At 47.9% G+C, this 23,100-nt stretch overlaps 1 protein-coding gene across 1 annotated transcript; it reads right to left on the bottom strand.

Annotated features, from left to right (window-relative positions):
• Positions 1-504: 504 nt before the first annotated feature.
• On the bottom strand, positions 505-16,080 carry LOC136782029 (uncharacterized). Its single transcript, XM_066741152.1, has 7 exons — positions 14,913-16,080; positions 14,548-14,778; positions 8,078-8,191; positions 7,843-7,929; positions 2,257-2,457; positions 1,994-2,173; positions 505-1,916 (listed from the first exon to the last, which is right to left on the bottom strand). The coding sequence occupies exons 1-7, from the start codon at positions 15,199-15,201 to the stop codon at positions 1,213-1,215; spliced, it is 1,806 nt and encodes a 601-aa protein (XP_066597249.1). The 5' UTR covers positions 15,202-16,080; the 3' UTR covers positions 505-1,212.
• Positions 16,081-23,100: the final 7,020 nt, after the last annotated feature.

Here is a 23,100-nt window from a genome sequence, read left to right on the forward strand (position 1 = left end):
CTTTTTTATCTGGATTTCGACGATAGGACCAGCACGGAGCGAGCACCGCGAATCGGGCAATGCCGCGAGGGAGAGGAGTGCAGGGGACTCTGTGTGTTTCCCATCAATCACGCGGCGGATCTTTTCAACGACCGGATATCGGGCCTCACCGTTTTTCAATGCTGCGCTGCACTGCATCGATTGCAATCGCCCCGAATTATTGAATCTGATCCGATGCTGCTGCTGCTGCTGCTGCTGCTGCTGCATCTCCTACGTGTCCGGAGGTTAGGCTAGGTCGAGCACGTGACGCAGTCGAAAAATGCTTTCCTCGAATAAGCCAGAGAGATGAAAAGCGCGTAAATCCAATTTTACAATAAATCAGGCCAGGGACGTCGAATGATTGCAGGATCATTGCGAAATTGAGGACGCCCTTTATGCTTGATAAGCTACGCTGGTAATTCTACGTTTATCGTCGTAGGTTCAGAGTGAGAGAGTCGATGGAACGAATGAAATTACTTTATTTAATGACGTACTTAAACAGTGGAATCCAATTTTCATGAAGACGAGAGTCACGCTAGCATAAACGACCGACGTGAATAATGTCTGTATAATCGATCTAGGGACACGTAACTCGGATCGATAATTTTCCCTCGTAAAAAGAGAGGCATGCTTGCTTGACGAGACGTGAGCCAGCTAGAGGGTATCCGGTTCTCGCGCCAACCAAGAAATATTTACACGAACGAGAGCGTTCGGAGACTGCAGCACCACCCTCTTGCTCGTCGCGAGTGTCCGAACGTTTTCTCCCCGTCTCGAACGTGTCGAAGAAACGATTATGCGCACTCTCTCGTGCCTGCACTCGTCCACGCTCGCTTTTCCGCAGCGCGCGATAAATCAATCGTTTCTTCCAATTCTCTCATCGAGAATCACACACGCATACACACGCACACGCACGTATACGTCGAGAGGAGACAAACGTTCGGCATAAACAATCATATATTATATTTGAATATAACTCGAATGACAAAATGATCGTTCTCTTAGCAAGGACACGATATACTAGCCTATAATATATATACCATGTGTATGTATATTGCCGAAAGTTACTCGTTATTTACATGCTATATGCGAACATTAACCCTGGTTAGTCCTCGAGTCCACGATACATCTCAGATATCACTGTCACTTGACGCAGACGGTCCGACGAGTCCATTGATGTAGAAGAAGATTTATGCTTCAGTAGGGTCTCCAGACCTGCCTCGGTTTCGGACTCCTCTCCCGCCGAGATCGAACAGCTTCAAGGTCAACATCGTCCTTCTTCTTCGTCGTAAGATCCTGACCTTGGTTCTCCTTGTCCTGTCCCTTCTTCGTGCTGAGGTCGACGGTGCCCTCCAGCCTGATCTTCACCGTGAGATCGCCTCTGCGCGACACTTGCTCGTGGTCTCCCGGAACTTCCTGATCGTTCAAGTTCTTCATGCTGCGTCTGAGATGAATCGAGCCGTCCTGATAACTGGCGTCCCTCGAGGTTCCGTCCTCGAGGTCGCTTCTGACGGGAGACGCTCTCGGAGAGTCCTGCAAGGACTCGTCGCTCCTCTCGCGGTCCTTCTTCTGGTCCTGCTCGTTCCTGTCGTCGACCTCGATGCTGCCGTCAGGACTCTCGACTCTGCGGAGGACATCCTGCTCCTCGCCGCGCTTCTCGTCCTTCGAACTGCTGGCAGGACTGTCGCTCGAGCTCCTCAGCTTCCTCAGCTCCTCGAGCCTGGCCTGGTCCGGCCTCTGCAGCCGCTGCTGTGCCATCCTCAAGGCCAACGCGTGCCACTCGGGCTCCAGGATGTACTGCTGCGTGTGATACAGGGGATTGTAGAGCCACGACGATTGTGGCAGAAGAGGAGCGAATATCGAGCCAAATATGGAATTCGTGGCTCCTAGTAGATGAAGTCCTGTGATCACAAACGGCGTTCGTAAGACAATTTTCAATCTCACCGTACAAATACCTGATGTTCTTAAAATGTCTCACCCTGAAAGTGGGGATGATGTCCGGATGGACTAGACGTGGTAGTTGCTGACTCCGCAGGTGGAGTTGGGGTAGCGACGGAAGCAGTCGTCAACAATCCTGGCCCAGAGTTTCCTGGCGAAGTGGTCGGAGTAACGTCTCTCACGGACACGCTGATGGGACCCAGATCGTTTCTCGACGAATCTTCAACGATTCCGTTATTAGTTTTTCATGATCATACGCAATTTGTGAGATAAGCGAGCAAAATATTCGGGGCATGCCTATACCTGTATTCGGAGCAGACAATCGAGGAGATCGCTGATCAATCGCGTGATGAAAGGGATTGAACGCCGAGGCTCCGCCAGGTGGTGGATGCGCGTGTGTGTGGTGTCCAGGAGGTGGTGGTAGACAGTGAGGAGGCAGGGATCCTCTGGGTAAACCACTCCAACCTTGACTAGCTCCTTGCTCCAGACTCAAGTGCTGTAATCCTACGCAACAGCGGCGAATGTAAAATTATATGCTCCGTGTTTCTCATCGTACCAATAAGCTCTCTCGACTGTGAGATATGAAAACCGGCTGAAGCTAAGCGAAGGTTGTTGGAGGAAAAAATGAGAGAAATTTTCGTAGCCGCAAATGGAGAAAATTGCTCCGCTCTGATCGAGAAGCATACGGGACAAACGGATGGTTATAGCGTAATAGACCGAATATAGGAAATGTTTCACTTTGACGTAGCAAGCATTTGACATGGACGGACAGTTGAATTTATCCAGCAGGGGACAGAGAAGTTGATCGACAGCTTTTTAGTCCGCCAGAGTCGAATAAGAGTTTGCACACAAGAGCTACATTTAATTATTAATAATCCTTCGATTGACCATAGACACGCGCGTATATACACACGACTGACCATGAGTTATTATTAGAAGAACTTGGTCGAAAAAAAAAAAAAAAAAAAAAAAGAGAGAGAGAGAGAGAGAAGAAAAGGAAGAAAGGCGGAGGAAGGAATTTTGCGTCGGAGCGCTTAAAAGCTCGGGAGAGGAATACATTAGGCAAGAAATAAGGTAAAGGTTAAAATCGAATGAGTGGAGTTAAAAAGCGGCGTTGACCGCAAAATCGATGAGGCAAGATGGACCCTTTGGAGTAGTGCGTTTGGATAATAGGGTGCATACCGTATGTGCATATAAGCAGGGTAAATAGCGAAGAAGCGTGTGGGGAAGGAAGTAAGCCGTGTAGCGATCGGTGCGATATCGGTTTTTCGAAAGACCTTGATCAATAGCAGATTATACCGTCATCTGTGCGGGGCAGTTTAAAAATTTCGTGAAAGCTTCGAAGGCAGAGCTTGCCGGGTAGGGTGTAAATTGGAGTGGGGGGTTAGTCGGGGTTGAAAGGGGAAACAGGTGAGACTGGTGGGGAAGGGAGGGCCGGGATTGGCCGGTAGGTGTATCCTGGAGAGGTTGGGAGACGCGGGATTGGCGAGCTTGCAGCTCCCACTTGGCGTCCCATCGCGAACGGTGGGGTTGGAAAAAGCACGGTAGGGGTCGTAGGGGCTGATTTTTAAGCTCTCTTTAAGCCAGCTTGGCAGGGAGGACACCACTATCTCGCGTTCTACCACACCGGCGCGACACAGCTCGGTGCAGTCGAGCTTTCTAGCCCTCCTACTTTATGAGGGGATTAAGAAAACGATAAGAGGTGCGCGCGCGAAAGCTCCGCTACCACTGCCAGCTCTACTACCTCCTTTAACAGTTTTTCTCCTTTTCAGCCTGTCCCACCCGTCGCTCCAATGCCAACTACCCTCCGCTTTCCGCCCTCCTCCACTCTCTCCTTTGAAAATCGAGCGAGAGATCTTTTCTTCGAAAGCTCCTTTCGACTTTTCCTGCTGTCGCTGCGATGAGAAGAAAATCAACGAGCTTTAATCGCTGCTTCCTTGAAACGGGAGTATTATAGAGCCAGCGTTACAGGGATCAATACTCCCTATATATATCCAAGCCTAACGCTCTCTTCGCGAATGGTCGTAACACATTTTCAATTTAATAAAGCCTCAAAATGTGTCCGTAGCCCTCGAGAATTCGCGTGCCGAGTAGATTGGAGGGGGAGGGGGTGATAATTCCGAAAACAAATGAAGACTAATGAGGGGAGGGTCGAAGAGATCTGGGAAAGAGCCGAAGCGAGAGAGAGAGAGAGAGAGAGAGAGAGAGATCGGGGCTGGAGCTGAAAGGGTTCAAGGAGCCGCTACCCTTTAAGGGGTGAGAAATGTTAAGCTTAAACGTTACGGCCCTAGGGTTAGTTGCCTTTACGTGTGCCTTCCACGGGGAGCCAAGCTTTAAGGGATGATGTATTATCGAGCAGCATGTTCAGAATGTGCTACGAACAGGTCGTGCCACTTTTGGGATGCGGTAACCTGACGTCATACATAACTGTCTACAAACTTCCAAGATCTCCTTCTTACTGTGCAATATTATATTTTTTGCTCCCTGCCAACTTCTCCTCCCTCCTCATCCTGCGCGAAACTTGAAAATATTTCTACTGCTCGATAATAGCAATGGAAAAAGTTTCTCCTCGCTCGGGCTCTAAGAGAGTTACCGCGAAACGGGGATGAAAAGTATCGACCTTGCTTAATTTTATATTTGCGAAAACTCGCTCGAAGATAATCGCCAAGGGAGAGAGAGAGAGAGAGAGAGAGAGAGAGAGAATCTCTCTTTGGCTAGAGCGCGTCATCGAGAGGTAGCTTAAAGAGGCGTTTAAAGGCTGATCGGGGGCCTCTCCCCAAGGTGCGAGGAGTAAAGCCTTGGTAGAGGGGAGGGGGTGGACGGGGCTTTCCAGGCAAAATACATAATAAATTAATTCGCGTATTTTCCTGTCCTCCTTATCTATTCAAATCTATGCAAAACAGGCGTTAAAACACCCTTCTTACTTCTAAGGCGTTAACCCTTGTGGAGCAAACCTCCATCCTCATCCTCTTCCACCCCCTCCCTTTACCACCTGTCTCTCTCTCTCTCTCTCTCTCTCTTCTAGCTACCGTCGTCGTCGTCGTCGCCGCGTCGACTGGATGTCTTTGCACACCCACCCTTTACGCCCGTTCTCATTATCGCGTCGCAGCAACCCCTAAAATACCACCCTAGAAAGGTCTCTGGCACCGATCTCAGCTCCACTGGGAGATATTCCGGGAAAGAGAAGATTACCAGCTGCAAAAATCAGCTCACTTCCTGCGCACAGACCTCTGTGGCCATTTCTCTCCAATTTACCAAAAACAAATACGAGGGAAATGATTTTTCTTTTGATAGAGAATAAAGTCGAATAGTATATTGTACATATATATATATATATATATATATATATATATATATTTATTTATTTATTGAAGGGAGTGGGAAACGAGAGATTAATTTCGTTCGGTTGTACAACGATTGGAATTTGGTCTTTCGTACATGGGATAACCCAAGGAATAGGAGCGGTGCAAAGGGTCTTCGTGCCATTAGTTATCGTCTCTGGTGGAGAGAGAGAAAAGGACCTGGTGACCGGACCTGATTAAAAGACGGTACAGGACCTTGCAAGGCTTGGGGTGAAATGTGACACGAATTTAAAGGATCCGTCGTGATTCCGTGCAGGGGTGGACAGGAACAGCCCTTAAAAAGGTTCCCTTTAAGGACTCGCACCGCACTCGTGAAGGGTTACTCGGTTTTCTGAAAGAGGGACGCCTCAAAAGGATCCCTTTGCCTTGGCGTCAATCAGCTTCGATGGCTTTTCAACGAAAAGTCAAAGTATAATTTAATATTCATGGCAAGCTGTCAAAATAACTTTATGCTAGGTACACAACATTGGCCTCCTTTATCCCACCTGTATACATATATATCTTCCCTCTCAATCATCCTTGCCTCGCTCGAATCTTTTGGCCGTTAAAAAAGTATTTAACGAGAATATAAGGAGAACAAGGTTGTCTCCTAAGGAGTACGCAATGAATACGGCTTCGACTTTAAGAAGGCAGCGAATTTACTGCAAAGCGATACGAGAGAAAGAGAGAGAGAGAGAGCTAAGAGACAGTTTTAAACTGAGCGTTTCTAACAATCTCCCCCAAATGAGGTAAAGGCCACCTTATTGAAACAGGGGTCGCGATTTTTCCGGAGCCCCTCCCCGGAGGCGGTTAATTGACACGGGAGGCTGAAAGAGGGTGAGTGCGGCCTGTTCTTGTTAACTCGAATCCCGAATCGCGATTTTTCATCCCCTCGGAGAGCTTGACAAAGACAAGCGGAACTCCTTCCCTCCCTCCCTCCCTTCCTCCCAACCGGTAGCTTCTTCAAGAATCTCGACGACGTTTCCACTATATACTTACATCACCATTGTTCGGTATTCATCAGCGAGGACTGTTGGAACCACGCTTCTTTAAGGCATTAAAAGGACAGAGTATTATTATTATTAATTAAAGGACAGTGGTATACTATATAGGATATAAATTATTATACCTAGTATAAATAGATATTATTATAGGGATGAGACGTGCCAGTATCCTTCTTTGAAATATTTGAGGTGAATATCAAGAGGGGAGGGGGTGGAGACGAGTGTGAAAAGGCTTTATATGGAGCATCCTCATTCTCGATCCGGAGGAGGGAGCCCATAAATTCGTCCCTGCTGCCGAGATAGGCCGAACGAAATTTAATAACATCCCCCTAGTTACACCTCAATGGGCACCTTAACAACCCTGCAGAGGGCAGCCAGGCGTCCGCTGCTCGCCCTCTCCTTATCAGGACCGTAGATATCTAATAAACCACCCCTCGAAACACACCCTTACCTAGCCAGCGATACCCTCTTCAGAGAATCCAGTGACCCTCCGTGCACTGGACAGAGGCGCAACCTGTGTTACATTCTCCGAACTATCTATACGAAAGGGTTGAAAAAACCGATGAAATAAACTGATCGATATCCTGGTCGACGTGGTCTCCAACCGAAATGTATCTATAGCATCGAATGTGTCCCAAATTCTTCGAGCATATACTTCGCTAAGTCACTTTTTCGATTCTCTCCGGTAACAAGCGCAATCCTCAAAGTCTCGCCGTATTCGTCCATTCTGGTTTTTTCCACTTTCCCGTTTTTCACGATTATTTTGAATCTTGATTGAGCAAACTCTGGCGGGAATTGTTGGTAGCGGAGAGAGGACACGAGGGGGCAGGGGGGTGAAGTTCCGTTAAGCCGCTTATCATGCCGAAACAATACACCGTCGGTGCACCAGTATCAGTACCCGACCCTTCGCTTGGGCTAGTCCCATCAAAATTTCGAGCTGCGAACGAGTTTCAATGGAGTTGGTACTTTGAAATCAGTCAGCGTGGCCTGCTACAAATACACCCTTCCTTATACTATATGTGCGATATACTGCATGGATATATATATATATATATATAGCTATATACCACTGTAACACGTTCAACAAAATCGAATGCCGGAACTATAGGGTCTATATTGTATATATATATATATATATATATATATAGCAATGCATAAACGGACGATGGAAAATGGATTGGAAATTAGCATGGTTGGAAAATCTTTTATTTTTTCTGCAGTCTTCGCGGATGAGGAACGAATGCGTAGAGATCGCAACCTTAGAGCGGTGTGTTTGTAAGGAGGCAAGAGGAAAAATCCTAAAGCTTGGGCAAAAGCTATGGAGGAAAAGATGTTGACGTGCTTAATCAGAGTCTTCTCCACTTAGGCGTCGCGAGAAAACTCAATTTTGAGGCAGGGCCTGACGACGCTCAATTTTGACACCCTTGGCAGCCACGAAGCTGGAGGGTGATAGAGACAGGGGAATGGGCAACTTAGTTATCTATCGACGAGGAAGGTGAAGCGGAGGAAACTCGAGCTCTACTTTGGTGAATGTACACACTCACCGGACAACTTGAATCCCAGTGGATCCTGCGGGTGTCCGAAAGGGAACGGCCTCGGTCCAAAGTGGAACGGATGGAATGCCTGGTGCCCTGAAACGTGACAAGAATACTCGAAGAACGAGCTACAACGAGAAATAGCCTCGGGCCATCTTTTCCCGAATCGGGACTTTTGATTGGCCTTTGTGTTCATCGGTAAGCGCGCTACCTCGCTTACCAACTCTCGATAACTACTACTCACTCGTCTTGGATCTTGGCTCTCGTGGACCGTCCACGGTGACCTTGATGGCCTTGGACAGGGTGGCCACTTGCGGTGGCGTCGTCTGCAGCATTATCGTCAGCGTGAAACTTTTGCCTGTAAGAAAACAAGAAACGCTGCATCAGACACGAGTCTTCTAACTTTTCCAGCCATCTTACAGCGTGCAATGTCTCGGTGCTAAAACCAGATATACTATTCCTCCTCCTCCACATTCTCCGGCAGGAAATTCAATTACTGGCCTAAGAGGCAGATACGTGAGGTACGAGTAATTAATTAACCACCTTGAAGGATTCCCCTCGAGGGACTCGCAATTCATAGCTGGGACACTAGTAATTTTCGTAGTGTATCGTTCAACCGGTTGTTTTCACGTATACAAGAATTTTTATTTATCTAATATATACGACTGTGAGAAGAAGAAAGAGACGAATTAGCGATATTTAAAATTCATTCTCTCCCCTTTAAAATGGAAAATATAAGAAATGGGTGTGGATGGAGTGTCGTTGAACTTTTGTTGGTCCTCGAAGTAGGTTTTCGCATTGTTGCCAGCACAGCCATGGCATGGCATGCACGAGCGGAATGCCAATGTAGCGCGACGCGGCCGCTGGAAACAAAACACAAATGTGCCGGAAGTAAGGGCTGAACGAGTGGCGCCGCTGCGTCGATGTTTGCTCCGAATCGGCCGGAATATGTTAATACCACCCTCTCAGTTAAACGCACCCCCAGAAATACGTGCGCGGTCACGCGCCATTTCCACGCACCTTTCGTCGTTGCACCCCTCCTGCAACTATTCTCTCCCTCCAAATGCATCGTTATCAAAAATGCACCCCATTAGTTTTGTCCCTCAACGATAGACGAGCGCCTGCGAAAATCGCTCGTGGACGATGAAATACTTTACGCTTGCGGATATTCGCAATTGTGGCTATTCCCCGGAGCTTCGTGGAAAACACCGGAAAGAGGAGGCGGAGAGCGAGAAAAGTTTTCAACCGCGAGCAAAGTCTGCTGGAATATATTTCGTTGCATGGACGACAGTGGTAACCTATTTAGGTATCGTGGTTCACCGTAAAAACCAGAGCGTTACCACGCTGTGCCATAAAATAAAACTACCCTGCAGCATGCATATTACTGCCTTTTCCACCTTGCCAGACGTCGTAAGCTCTTCTGCCAAATATCTTTTTAAAACTAGCGCGTTCCACCGTGCATACGTATATATATACGCTATTTACCATGCTCTTTCAAAGAGGTCTCGCGGGTTACCTGCTGTACACGCGTATTTGTTGCTGGATAAACAATTGTAGGTGGATTGGATGGAGGAGAGGTGGTTGCAGAGGTAGCTTTTGTATCCGAGGCATAACGAGACCAAAGTTTATTGCCAGTGCGGTGTCAGGAACCCGAGGGCGGCAACACGAATCGAGGGTGATAGCAGGCATTTTGAGGGTGTTTATGAGGCATTATGTGTAACTTGCTGGAAGAACGGTCGTCCCTCCAGAGGTCTATTGTCCTCCAACTACCTGTACCTAGCGAGATTGTAATCTGCGCGCGCTCTCTTCCAATGTAATTCTACGAGCCTCTCATGCAAAATTTACTCTCACAGCCCATTTTTGCATCTTCCTCTCCATTGATCGCATACTTATGTGCGTGGCGTTAATGTCCTTCGAAATAATCCAGTCTTCCATAAACAACGATTCACTAATTTAGCCCTTGAAGACATTTTTTATTCTACCAGTCAACTGCAGTACTTTCCTACATTTTATTGGCGCGAAAATTTCAGAATTATTTGGCAGAGCGTACGTGTATATTTCAAACGCGTATCCCAATTAGCCGAAGCGGTGTTTAACATTCTGTAATACGAATCTGCCGATATTTTCCGACTACTGAGGCAAAAGTCCATTTAGGCGAGGAGGATTTACAGAGGAGGAAGAGACACGAGAGAACGTACGCCCTAAGTTTACCCAGGGATCATGCAGCGTTAAAAACTCCCCTGTTTGCCTGTGAGCCGAGGGTGGCGCGTGGATCGTTATTTCAGAGTGTTTGTCGTGTTTTAAGATTCTGACGTTTTGACTGGCCGAATATCGCTGGGATGGGTATAGTCCAGGTGTGTATACTCGAGCTTTTGGCGTGCTCGAGGAATTTCTTTTCTCTCCCTATACATTGGGTATATATAATGATGACGCTTTGCCAACAACAGTCCTAGAGCTGCCACCCGTTCCAATCGAGACGAGAGAATTCTAATCTCAATACTGACAATATTCCTTCCGGGATGATCGGTGAGGCGATGATAAAGGACCAATGACGATCTTCGTAAAACTTGGCTGAAGGAGCTATGAAATTTGATCAGCAGATTGTCGAGAAAGTTTCAGAGTATCCATGCGAATGATGATCAGGCACTTTGAAGGAGGAGGATCGATAACGAAGGGCGGTGGGAGTCGTACGAGTTTTCATTTATGGATAATCGAAGCAACGACGTAGCGGATAAGTTCTTATTGGCTGGATGAGAGCTCATCGAGGCGTTCGTAAAAACAAACTCGCTGTTGCACGACAAAGATCAAGTTCAGGCGAAGCAGGAGGAATTAAAGGGGAGGCAGGGGTCAGGGGGATTATCATGCACGTAACAAGGAGTCCATCCTAGGATATGAGAAATATTCCTGAGTGGAAAATAATATTTAATCGGTGGAAAAATCTCCGGTGCAGTGGCCCCTGCTCCCCCTTGATCCCCTCTTGCAGCCCCGGCTCGTCTCCAGCTCGATCCTCGCCGCACTTGGCCTGGAGATTTTTTAATTTTTAATTGGGAAAAAACGTCGCGGAGGTGGTCGACGCGAGACTCGTCTACCCCACCGCCGATTCCTCTTCCCAACTCACACAGTTTTCACGGAAAACTTCTCGATGATCCACGTCGGCCATTACGAGAGGCAAAACTTTGACGAGAATCTTTGAGATCGAAAGCAGGGCTGAGGAGGGCGGGGGCAATAAAAATGAATCGGTCCAGGGGATTCGGTAAGCGTAAGAGAGTGTAAGATTGCAACAGCTGTTCGAAGGAGTAACCACGAGTTCTTTTTTGAAGGTCGATGAAAACGAGCGTCGACCCTTCTCAACGTCACACTCCCCTTACGACTTATTAAATCATTTCGAGCTAGTCTATCAAGTGGCTGTCGGTAAAAGCTCGCTTATACCTCCTGATTTTTTTAATGACCCACCAATGAGAGTCCGCACTCATACAGTTATAGCTGTGGGAGAGGGTAGATGAAATGAATGAAAAAACAGGAGCGACTATAAAAGAGCAAATGGACAGGGGTGGGGACAACAATCGTCACTTTAGGCTGGAAGGTAAAAACGAAGAAACGTTGGAATTTATCGAAGTCGTCGAATAAAATTAATCAAGTAAATCCGAGAGAGTCCTGGCAGATATGGGAGTCGGGAGGGAGAGGGGTGGGTGTATAAAAAATAATGGTGAACGGTGATAAGCGACAGGTGTTGGAGCGTAGTCGATATGGAAAAAAGAGGAAGGAGCGGGAGATATCGCAAACACACCGGGAGGATTCGGGATGGCAAACAGGAGGAAAAAGCAAGCTGCTGGTAGATATGGCGATCAGAAATGAATCCTTGCATGGACTCATGGAGTCGCGCAGGACATCGGTCAGGATCTGGCCTGTCGATAGCAAAGCTGCAGCCTCGAATTCGCACTCTTTCCTCGGTTCGACCGTCATAAAACACAGGTAACTCCGGTATTTATACTCGTCGTTTTACGCCCGTCGCTACATCGCCTACCAATACACCTTCGCAGGGCCGAAATACGCACGTGCACGCACACGGTAGTCGTCGCGCGTTTATCTATACGAGCTGAGAGACGAAGGCGGGAGAGAGCTTGTCAGTGGGGGGCTCGAGGGGGTGGGTTTTCCTAGCAGTCGGAGGTTGACGCTAATCCCTGTCGGGAGCGAAAGGGGTGCCGAGTGATATACGCCCCTGCACCGGTATGATAATATCCCTCAACCCACTTCTCCCAACCTCCCCCCCCCCCCCTCCCTCTCTGCCTTTCACAACCCCTACTGCAACTCCAACCGGAAGCCGGACCCTCTTCTGGGTCAGCACGATTTATCGTTCCTAGTCAGACTTCTTACCTTGACACTCTAAGCACCACGAGAGAGAGAGAGAGAGAGACAGAGAGAGAGAGACAGAGAGACCCTACCTGAAAATTTATCATCCTCTCGATCTTTTCAATTAAAAATAATTAACCAACACGTGAAAAACCAGAGTACGGACCTTCCGCACGATTCCCCGCGCGATTTCGAAGCTCGCAATCGTTTATCCGCCCGGCCGCAATATTAAATTGCACCGAAAATGACCAATAACAGAGGCAAATATTGACTCTGAATAAAAAACAGGGACTGTATATCGAAAACAACGGAACAGGCGAAAAAGTGCGTGAAAACACGGCCGAATAGTTTGTAGATAAAGCGCGATCCGCCCTTGACTCTATAATGCGGATAATACGCGCCACGATTCATCGGCAAACAACGTAAATTCCCGATTTATTTAACTAAATTTCCTACTCGATCGGCCTAGATATCTCTGATATCCCGTTCGTCGAATATCCGACCAACTCTTCGATCGATTTGTATCTTTTAGAAAATTATAGAATTCCATTATATAGAGAGCTGCGATATTATTATAGATTTTTGGAGAATATATATAGTAGCGCCGCGTACCCGAAGAAACGATCGCGTTTGGACGAACGAGGAGTTATTTGGTACCGGATGAAACGGTACCGGAAGATCGGCACTTTGGGCAATCAGCTAGCCCCGAAGAGGTTTTGGGAGCAAATCGTTGCGTACGGGTGGTAGTTAGGGGCTGCCCGTAATACAGTAATGAGGGCTTACTGCCATGGAAACCAAAGCCGCTTACAGCCAACCACTCCCCCCTCCCCTTCACCTCCGCACCACTCGACGTCCCGTACCATGATTTGCTATATATATATATATAGATATATATATCCACGATATCCTCCTCATCCGCGATTCTCGTTGAATAAAAAAAAAAAATTACTGAAACGTCCTCTCTCGCACAAGCTCTCCATTGTTTCCCTGCGAGACGTGAAAATTTTTCCAGCCGTTCTGGTAAATATTTATGTTATATATATATATATATATATATATATATTTACCAGAAAAGCTGAGTACGATATAAACAGTAAGAAAATACAACGTCGACAAATGAGTTTGTTTTTTCGATATAATTGATGCAAAGTCATTTTTGCCAGGGCAAACCACCTATATATATATATATATATACATATTGATCGATTTTAAATGAAAGCGACAAAAGCTGGTTAGGCGAGCGAATCGAAAGAGTGACAGGAAAGAAGCTGGAAGGGAAAAGGCCGCAATTTCCTTTTCCAATTTGCCATAAACAAGTCGACCGCCCCCTCGTTAACCGACCCGTGACTTCTCTCGAAAGTTCGATGTCGCGAAGAAGTCTTGGATGACGTTGGTGATGGTGGTGGTGGTAGTGGAGGTTGTGGCAGTGGTAGTGATAGAACTCGGTCGAATTAAAGGAATTAAAGGACGCCTCGTTACTCGTATCTCCCGCACTACCCTTCGCCAGGGGTAGCGGAAAAAAGTTTGCGGAGACCCAAGACTTACGGAGTCTTCGTCGTAAACATGTTAATAGCCTCTTGGCAAAAACTGATCGTCGAGACAATTTTTTCTTACTCTCAATTAATTGGATTTCCTTTCCTGCCGATTCACTTTATTATCGATTTCCGATTTCATCAATTTCTGTATAAATTCACTTTTACCATTTATATATACGTTATTCGGTCGACTATATTGCTTTTTTTTCTCACGATTCCTCCTCCTTCATCTACGAATGATTTTTCACGCTCGACGAGCAGCAGTGATTTTTGCTCGTCCCGTGTGACGGGACGGCGAAGAGAAATAATCTCCCTCGGCATCGGGAGGTTTGCATTAACCAAACGTAATGGCAGTGATTATTAGAAAGCATTATTCAGGGAGCCCTCGGACCCCAATTTTTTCCTCCAATCTCCCGTATAGAGGGGATAGAGATAAGGCAAAGGAACGCCTGAATTATTGAGACGCGCGTAGCCGGGAATTAAAAACCTCCGTGTCCGTGACGCGGCGACGGAGTGGATCGCGGATATTTGCAGAGTGAATTAAAAATGAAGACGAAGCGAGGAGCCCGGCAGCTCGGAAGAAAAACGAGGCCATCAGCCGGGGCACCACCTTAATGTACCGACGTCTGAATGATTTACAATCCAAGTAGCTTTGTGTTTTTCCACACGAGAAAACTCTCCTCCTCCAACTCTCTTCTTCTTCTTCAACGCGATACTCGCTTATTCCCCCGCAGCACGAAACGTCTCGGCCAATGTCGAGGAATATCGAGAAGGGGTAATTTTGCACAATTTATCATTCATCATCGATGAGGGGTAATGTCTGACTCACCTCTGCCGCTTCTACCGACGAACCTGAGGTCGTTGAATTTGGCAACTTGGTTCTTCATGAGTGCCGTCGAGTTCCGCAGTTCGGCGCAACAGTTTTCATCGTTGCCAGCGCGAACGGTCACCAGGGTGCCGTCACCGACTTCGCCGAGGGCGACAACCTTGAAGGCGACGGGCAGGGTCTTGTTGGATCTCCAGTGCTGAGGTAAGACCGTGCAGACCACATGCGGACAACCTTGAAGAGAACGCCATATGGAAAGTGCAAAGTGTCGGAAGAAACATATAGTCATGTATATAGATCTGTGCGTGTGTGTATTTTTATAGGATTACGCGTGTAACGATAGAAATTGTACAATTTTAACACGGTACCAGTTCTGATGAGTTCACCAGGATGTTCCGCGAGGAGACCATCGAGAGTTCTTTCCGCCAGGAGATCGGCGGTTAACGCATAGTCCGGAAGATGATTGGACGCTTGAACACCTTGCTGAGGAACGTCGTTCGCCAGGTGCATCCTTCTCCTCGAAGAAGTCCTGGTCCTCCTCAATCGTGGACCAACCTGACTGGCAGGATTCACCTGATGACGAACCGACCTTGGATCGGGATAGTCTAAGCCCGGAGGCCGATCCTCGGACCGAACATCTCGCGAAGGATTCGTCATGAGAGCGATCTCTCATCAACTCACCAATAGTACTATATATCGATAAACAACAGCCACACTTTCACCCAAACAATATGTTTCACCAAAGTCCTCAGGGCAGATTCTTATCCCGTACGAAGCAACATCGATGCATCAGGATTCGTATGTAAGAGCGCGTTTCGTCGTTTCGACAATGAGATTTTCTCTCCCTCCAAGAGCTCCTGCGAACCAGGATCCTTTGATCCTTATTTCATTATTCGCGACGCAGGCAGAGCATCCGTTTGCAAATTCTTCCTCGTCGGGATTGCCAACTCGCGGGGAAAATTCGTTTTATTGGAATGGCCGGAAAACCCTCCTCCATGGAGATATCCGTTTCTTTGATCGAGCACTTCCTTATGCCTTCCTCGGGCCTCCCGATTAGACGCACGATCGGAAAGCAGAGGAGGATTCTTCGATCTCCCCGTGGATCACAGGGTCAATCGCAGGCTCCTGGGAAAACTCGCGGCACAAAACCACACGTCACGCTGTCGTCCACGGTGATAGCGACGAAAACATTCCAATCGTTGGGGGAGATAATGGTCGAGCGCGCGAGAGGTCCACTGATTCGTCGGGGATGCAACCGGACACTTGGCTAAAAATAATTTTCCTGGGAGATTCGGAGTCCGAGGTAGGAGGAGGACGGAGGATCTTCCGCGATTGTCATCGTGGAAGAGCGCGAGGATCGAAGGCTCGAGGATTGTTCGCAAGGTCGGGAGGTTTATGGAAGTGGTGTGTTGTTCTTGAGCTGGTGGGTAAGAGTCCACGGTAGGACAGGGTGTTTAACTCGCGCGGTCTCGTTTCGGTTCGGCGGTGGAAGATGGCGGCTTCTGCGGTGGAGCCGCGCGGTGTGGTTGCGGTGTATTTTTGAGGCTGCCGCCCCCAGCCACCGCCGAGACCACCCCGAGAGCCCCGCGTCCCCCACCCCTGGCACCGCTCCACAACTCCTCGTTCGACGAGCGCTGGTGGGGGCTGCTTTTTCCAGCAGCGGTGGGGAAAAATCTCCCTGCTGCCGTTTGCCACTCTGCACACACTTGTTACCCCTCTCTCTCTCTCTCTCTCTCTCTCTCTCTCTCTCACCACTACCAACGCCAATCGGGACTACTACCCCGTTCGCACCACCTTCTCTCTCCTCTATTCTCTTCTTCCGTGCACGGCTCTTCTTCCGCGATCCGTCTCTCTAGAAGCTGCAGCAGTCCATAACTAATCCCCTCCCTCTTCTTCTTCATCCTCTCACCTCCTCCGTCCCTCGCGTCACTCTTATCTCAGCTATCATAAGAATTCCTCTTGGCCACTGGTCGAGCTTCCTATCGCCTCCTGCAAACTTCTCCTCGACACCTTTAAGCTCATCCTTCGCGACGTCCTCGCGGATTCCTCGAGTTGACAGAGTTGTTCCGAGCTTGGAGTTCTTGGGGCTGGATTCTTGGCGCTTTGTACGACCGACTCGTATCAGGCTGCGAAACGACACTGGGAAGAAAGGGAAAACAAAGGCGACAGAGAGGCCCCTCGTGTAGTTGCGTTTAGCGGAAGATCACAAGGGGGGGTTGCGCGATGCTCGGGGCTCTCCGGCAGCGAGGGACGCGCCTCAATGGAGACGGAACTAGCCAAGGGAAAGGGAAAGAAATACTTTATTCAATCCGCCCGTAGCCTTGTACACCAGCCTAAGCCCCGACCAACGTTGCATAAAGTCGAATGATTTCGTCTTCTTTAATTGCCAAAAATTATATCGAACCTACATATACTTCTTTTCTTTTTGCTATGGAGTACACGTTGCATATAACAGAGAGAGAGAGAGAGAGAGAGAGAGAAAATTTGACCGATGAAAATTCATCAAGTTCAAGTTCGATTTTTGACTGAAGTATCGGCTGGGACAAACAATTTTCCGGGAAATATGGGCTACAGGCAGGGTGACTAATAGAAAATGGGACGCTGACAATTCGCGAATTTCGAGCGCAACGAGATGCGACAGCGGAATGGTTACACGTCACTCTTTCGGTCGAGCGACACAGGACTATCGATCATGACATATCTGTACCAAGCAACGGGAACCCCTAAACGGGAGAAAGAGAGCGTGTGAGCGAGAGAGTGTAGCTATAGGGTGAGGAGGAGTAGGAGGTGGGGGTGCGGATGGGGAACCCTACGCATAATCCAACACACCCCAGCATCTAACAATGCGACGCCTTCGCGTCCCTAAACGACAGCTTCCCGAGATATGCATTTCGTCATGCAGTTCTCTGCCCCGGCTCACCCCTATTTCAATTATGCTCTTCCCCTCCCCTTTGTTTACCTTTTTCTTGCAACTCCTCTGCTCTTTAATAGCGACCCCTACCCTCTCCTTCAAAACTCTAACATTTTTTTTAATAATACACCGTGATTACCGGAACCCTGTAACTCATCCCACTACTCGCGCGTTCGCCACCTCTTCTAAAATCCCATCCGATGCTTCTGCTATTATTATTATCGTTGCAACAACTACTATATATCATTCATTCGCGTTAATTTTGTTAAACCCGCATCCAACGCACGGTCGCGGGATGGAACGCGATTGACGATTATCGACGCACTTTTCTGCTCGAATTAATTGGACCAATTAGCAGGGCCGAGCAATTACCTGTCGGCAACCCAATTAGATCAACGGATTTGTTCCCGCGGTCGGCCGAGAAGGAATATAATTGGAGAGAGACCGAGAGACACGCACTTTCCCCGGCAATAAGGCAAAAAATACTACTACATTCCGATCCAAGTTGCACGTCCTTGGAAATTTCCTCCTCCACACTTTGCGCGTGCCATCACCGTAAAACTCACAAACTTGGCGTATATAGGAGGCAACCGAGGGGAAGGGACGACGACGTCGACACTGGGAGCACTGCGGGAGGAAGAAGAAGGTACATATGGAAAAGAGGAAGAGGGAAATAATGTTGAATGTGCAAGATGAGAATGTTGCTGGTGCGTTGAAGGCAAATGTCAGTCGAAGTTTGGGTCATGAGAGACGTAAGAAATGATGGAGCGGGGGCTGAGGGGGTGAGTGGACAGTGGTGGGGGGCTCGTACCGGGAGAGAGATGGCTCTTCTCGAGCGGAGATAATCACACACGGTTAGCACATGTTACCGGTGGCAATTCTGGAAAAAGGCCGACGGTCCTCGGTCTCTGGTATATAGTTCTTGGGGGTACGAGGAGGGGGGCTGGGGAGGGGGAGAGGGCGCGGGACAAGGGAAACGTTTCGAGGGTGCACGAGCCGCGGAGGCGGCGCCGGAGGCGGGCCGCAGTTTTTCCTAGGTGTGCGCATGCGGCTACTTTTATACCCCACCAGTGTCCCACCACCTTCGCCTTCTTAAAGGCTTCTTAGGGTGAGTTTTGTCCCCCACCCCCAACCACCCTCCCCACAGCCTCGCTCCTCGTAGCTTCGCGAAAGGGTTGCAGCGACAGCGGTGCTTGCGGCCACTGGCGGACCTCCCGGAATTTTCTCTCCTAATTTTCTCGTCGTCCGCAATTTTCCACCCCCCCCCCTCCCACCTACTCCATCCCTTGGTTTAAATTCGAGAAGAAGAGGAAAAAAACAAGGCTGATCCCTCGCTCCTCTCGCGAGACCCAATAATCCACGAAGAGGCGTTCAGTTTTCCGGATAAACTGATTTGGCGCCAACTGATTTCATTATTGGTCGTCGAAGAAGCGCGCCGATCCGCCGTAACGAGATTGTCGAGAGAAACCAAAGGAGTAGCGTTAAGGAGTTCTCGGTCTGGAGGTGGCTCCAAATCAGATTAGCACTGAGACGAATAATCGTCGCTAGGGCTTCTCTCCGGCTACGGACATTCGGTACAAACTCCCATCGAATCAGCCATCACCGAGGATACGAGTAAACGTTTTAGCCTGGCTGTACCGCGTGAAACCATATGACGAAACGCGTAACGACTATAGGACCGATTTTTGCTATTCTGCTATACATATATATTACACGTATAGATACATATATACATATAGGCAATGGGAAAACGTGTATAGAAAAAAAACACGAATCAGCTCGGACAGTTGGCTTCCGCACGTGATTTAATTTCATCGTACTTTCGGTGAGATCAGCTGGTCATATCGGGAGGAAAATTGGAGAGATGTCGAGAAAAGGGGGGTAGAGGGGGGAGCGAGGTCGTGTAGATGGTTTCGCGAGGAGAGAGAGAGAGAGAGAGAGGAGGGTGGAGAAAAAATAAGAAAGCAAATTACCCAGCAGTCGACCCCCTTGGAGTTGGGCGAGGTGTCGATATGACATGTAGGGAGTGAGCCAAGGCAACCCCTGGGGTTTATTACAAGGGTGGAATCAAATACACCGGGTGTCAAAAAATGAAACGCGCCACCCCAGAGCGCGCGTGCCTTCTCCCTTTGCTTATTGGGGATGGGGTCACGGTGAGTTACAGGAAGAGGGGAGTGAGCTTGCCATTCTTTCAGGAATAAAGGCGCCAGGATCGTTGCTTCCTTCCAAACTCTTCGGGATTTAATGAAAAGTCTCTTTTATCTATATATATATATATATATATATTCACATGGATCTTCTTATATTGCCAAAGTGTGTGTATAAATACGGTATAGAAGAAGCAAAATGTTTAAAAATATCCAAAGAGAATGAACCTTATATATATATATATATATATCGACTCGGCCCTCTGGATAATTTTGGAAAGGACACTCGTGAGGCATCTGTCGATGACGAAACTATTGTCGCAGCCACTCTTTTATTCCTGGCTTATTATAGAAAATCGTTGTCACTATACACATCCCCTCTTATCTTCTTTAGGCGAGGGGTGAGAGAGCTTTAAAGCGTCGCAGCCCTGTGCCGTCGTAGTTCGCTCTTGTCGTCACCCCATTTACCGAATTCGCACAGCCTACGGTGTTTGTCTCGGTAATCTTTAAGATCGGAAGGGTTCTCACTGGGAATGTATTGTCTGCTGCTTGCCACAGTCCAATGAAGATATTCCTCGGACAGACTCAATGACCGAGATGTCTCGAGGCCTTTATAAGCGCGTTTCTCCCAACGCAACGACACTGACGAGACTTTTCACGCAATTTCCCGGAAATGGCAGGAGAGATTTGAAAAATTGATAGTTAAGAGAATGGTCGATTAATTTGCCAGGCGCCATGCGCCAGAGAGCGAAACTTGTTCCTCTCCTCCGTGGGGGAGCAGAAACGAGTAGTGATTAAATATTATGACCGGGGCCAGCTTTTCAGGGTACGTTACTTAGCATAATTAAAGAAGCTCTTGGAAAATCCGCGCGCGCGACTCGTCACCCTCGAGTTTAAGCTCGCAGGATTTTACGGAACGATCATTGAATTAAACGATAAAGTATTATTGCTGGTGAAAATGCTCGAAGCGGTGGGTGGTATATAGCTGGAATAAGAGAGAGGTCTCATAAATTGGAGAATATAGGCGGCGGGAATGAAAGGATCTTGCGTGTCGAGGACAGGTAATGTCTTGTTGGACATGGGAGACGCCAGAGACGCGAGAAAGAGACAAGGGTAGGTGTACGTTAGTGTCGGCAGACGTCATCCGAGGGTTGCTTCACCACCTACCTACCTACCTACCTTCCTTCTCTAACCTACCTAATATATATATATATATATATACTCTTCCCAACTTCCATGCAGCCGCGCCGTCTCCGGGCAACCTTCCGATTTTACCCTGGTTACGTGAAACTTCTCAGAAGTGTCTCTTCCAAAGAGACGCAGCTACTCTCCCAGTCTCCAGGAAAAATTGATTAATCCCATAAGGCAGCTACCAACCTTCGCCCCCACCCCCTCCCCCACACGCCTTTCTCACTTTTACCCCTCCACTGTTCTCCCGCTGCTTTTTCACGACGACGCACTACAGGATCGGTCAAGGATTAATCAGGATGCGCGTTATACAGTCCTGATCGCTCCTGACCAAGAACGACGACCCAAGAGAGAAGTACTACTGGATCAGAGGCGATTCCAGGGTCATTTCCATCCGTCCCTTGCAAAGTGGAATCATTTCCCGAGGGATCTTGGTCCCTGGTCTTCCGAGTGCCACCAGCTGCCCTCTGTTGCAAGTGTGTGCAAATTGACGAGTATATATATAATGCGTATAGTCGACGAGTACCAAAATTCTTATGGTCCGTTCTCGGCGAAATCTCGTCTCGTCTCTGATAAACCAATCATGATACTTACGATGATGGTTATATTCGCTGCTCGGCTTGTAAATGATAATAATATAACGTTGAAAAGTAGGGTGAAGGTTTTCACGGTTGGCAAGCAAGTACTCCTCTGCCATTTCCATGCAAATCGGACAAGGGCCTATGACTCGCGAGAGCAAGATCTTGGAAAAAATTGCACTGCATTAGTAGTTAGTTCCGCGCCGGTGGACGTGTCTCTCTTATTTTCGCAAAGACGCGCGTTCTCCAATAAAGAAGAATGCTGAAAGAGAGAGAGAGAGAGAGAGAGAGAGAGAGAGATATTCGCAAGAAATAGAGAGAAATATTATTATTAAAATACGCGTAGGAGTTTCTAGTGCGAGAGGTGTATAACGGTAAGAAGGTATAATAAAATTGAAAAGGAGCGTGAAGGCAAGCGAGGCTGATAGGAGTTTCAGCTACAGGCGCGTGACAGTTTATCAAATTGCGAGTCTAGCCTGTGCAGTGTCGGTAAAGGGATGTAAGGGTGTCGGGAATAGAGGAGGGGTAGCTTATTAGAGCCTCGACAGCGCCACCTTGAAACCTCCGAGCAACCACCGTACCTCCCCATTACCGTCTTGCGACCATATGCCTCGAGTAGTAGCGCAGCCAGTCACCAGTACTATATATATATATATATATATATATATATAGTATAACCTGCCAAGGAGGCCCTGCGACTAAAGGCTCGCTTGGGACCACCTCTGCACACCTACACTCTCTCTCTCTCTCTCTCTCTCTCTCTCGAAGCTTCGTCTTTAATATACCGGCTCAGCAAGCACCATCCACTCCGAAATGAAGCCACTGCCACGCAACTTTCTTTACAACCTCTTCTTTATCTCCCCAGCTGCAACGAGCAGCAAGATTTTATAGAAATTGTCAAATTTTCCTGCGAGGGGAGAGTCAGATCTCTGGAAATGGATATCGACGCAACTATGCTCTCCCACGGGACTTGTACTTCCTTACGCAAGAACAGGACCGCGTGTAGTCTGATTTGGAAAAGACGTCCCAGTCCCGTTGCAGAGCATCCCTCTTGGGAGCAGTTTTAAAATTCAGTCCCCATACGGAAGCTACACGGAACTCATGTCAATTCCACAATCTATATTCGCTCTTTATATAGTTTTCTCACATACGTATATATATATATATATATACATATAAATATGGGTTCCGTCCAAGATACCCAATTTCTCTACGTGGTATAATCGCCGCGCCAATATTTATTTAACCATTAGAACGATTGGGGTACGCGTGTAGGTTAACTCGATGAAAAGAGGAGCAGGCGTGAAAAAGTTGAAAAAAATCAGGGATCGAGTTGGGTCAGCGTGTAAAGGGTATCTGGAACGGGGTTGGATACGCGGATGGCGATAATCGTATCGATCGAGCACTCTTAATCCATTAATGAACTTGCCAGTCTCGTTTTGTCCAGCGTATCCCAGCTTTTCACAGGTGCCCATCTATATACCCTTGTTAAACAACACACGCGAGCACCTATATCTATACCCGTACACGCTTATCACCAAAAATCCAGTCACTCTAGAGAGAGAGAGAGAGAGAGACTGCATTACATCGACCCCTCGATGCAATTACGTTGGCGAAGTAGGTTTCGTGCTTCTCTCGTGCATCATGACGTACGTATTTTACCCAAAGTGTGTGCAAGAGCAGCCAGCTATAAATATTATTGCCGCCAATCTCCAATCTTGCCGGATCCTCC

The sequence above is a fragment of the Prorops nasuta genome, unplaced genomic scaffold, assembly GCF_024137725.1.
Source record: "Prorops nasuta isolate Cenicafe-Biocafe unplaced genomic scaffold, Cenicafe_Pnas_1.2 PNAS00025, whole genome shotgun sequence".
In the NCBI taxonomy this organism is placed as follows: domain Eukaryota; kingdom Metazoa; phylum Arthropoda; class Insecta; order Hymenoptera; family Bethylidae; genus Prorops; species Prorops nasuta.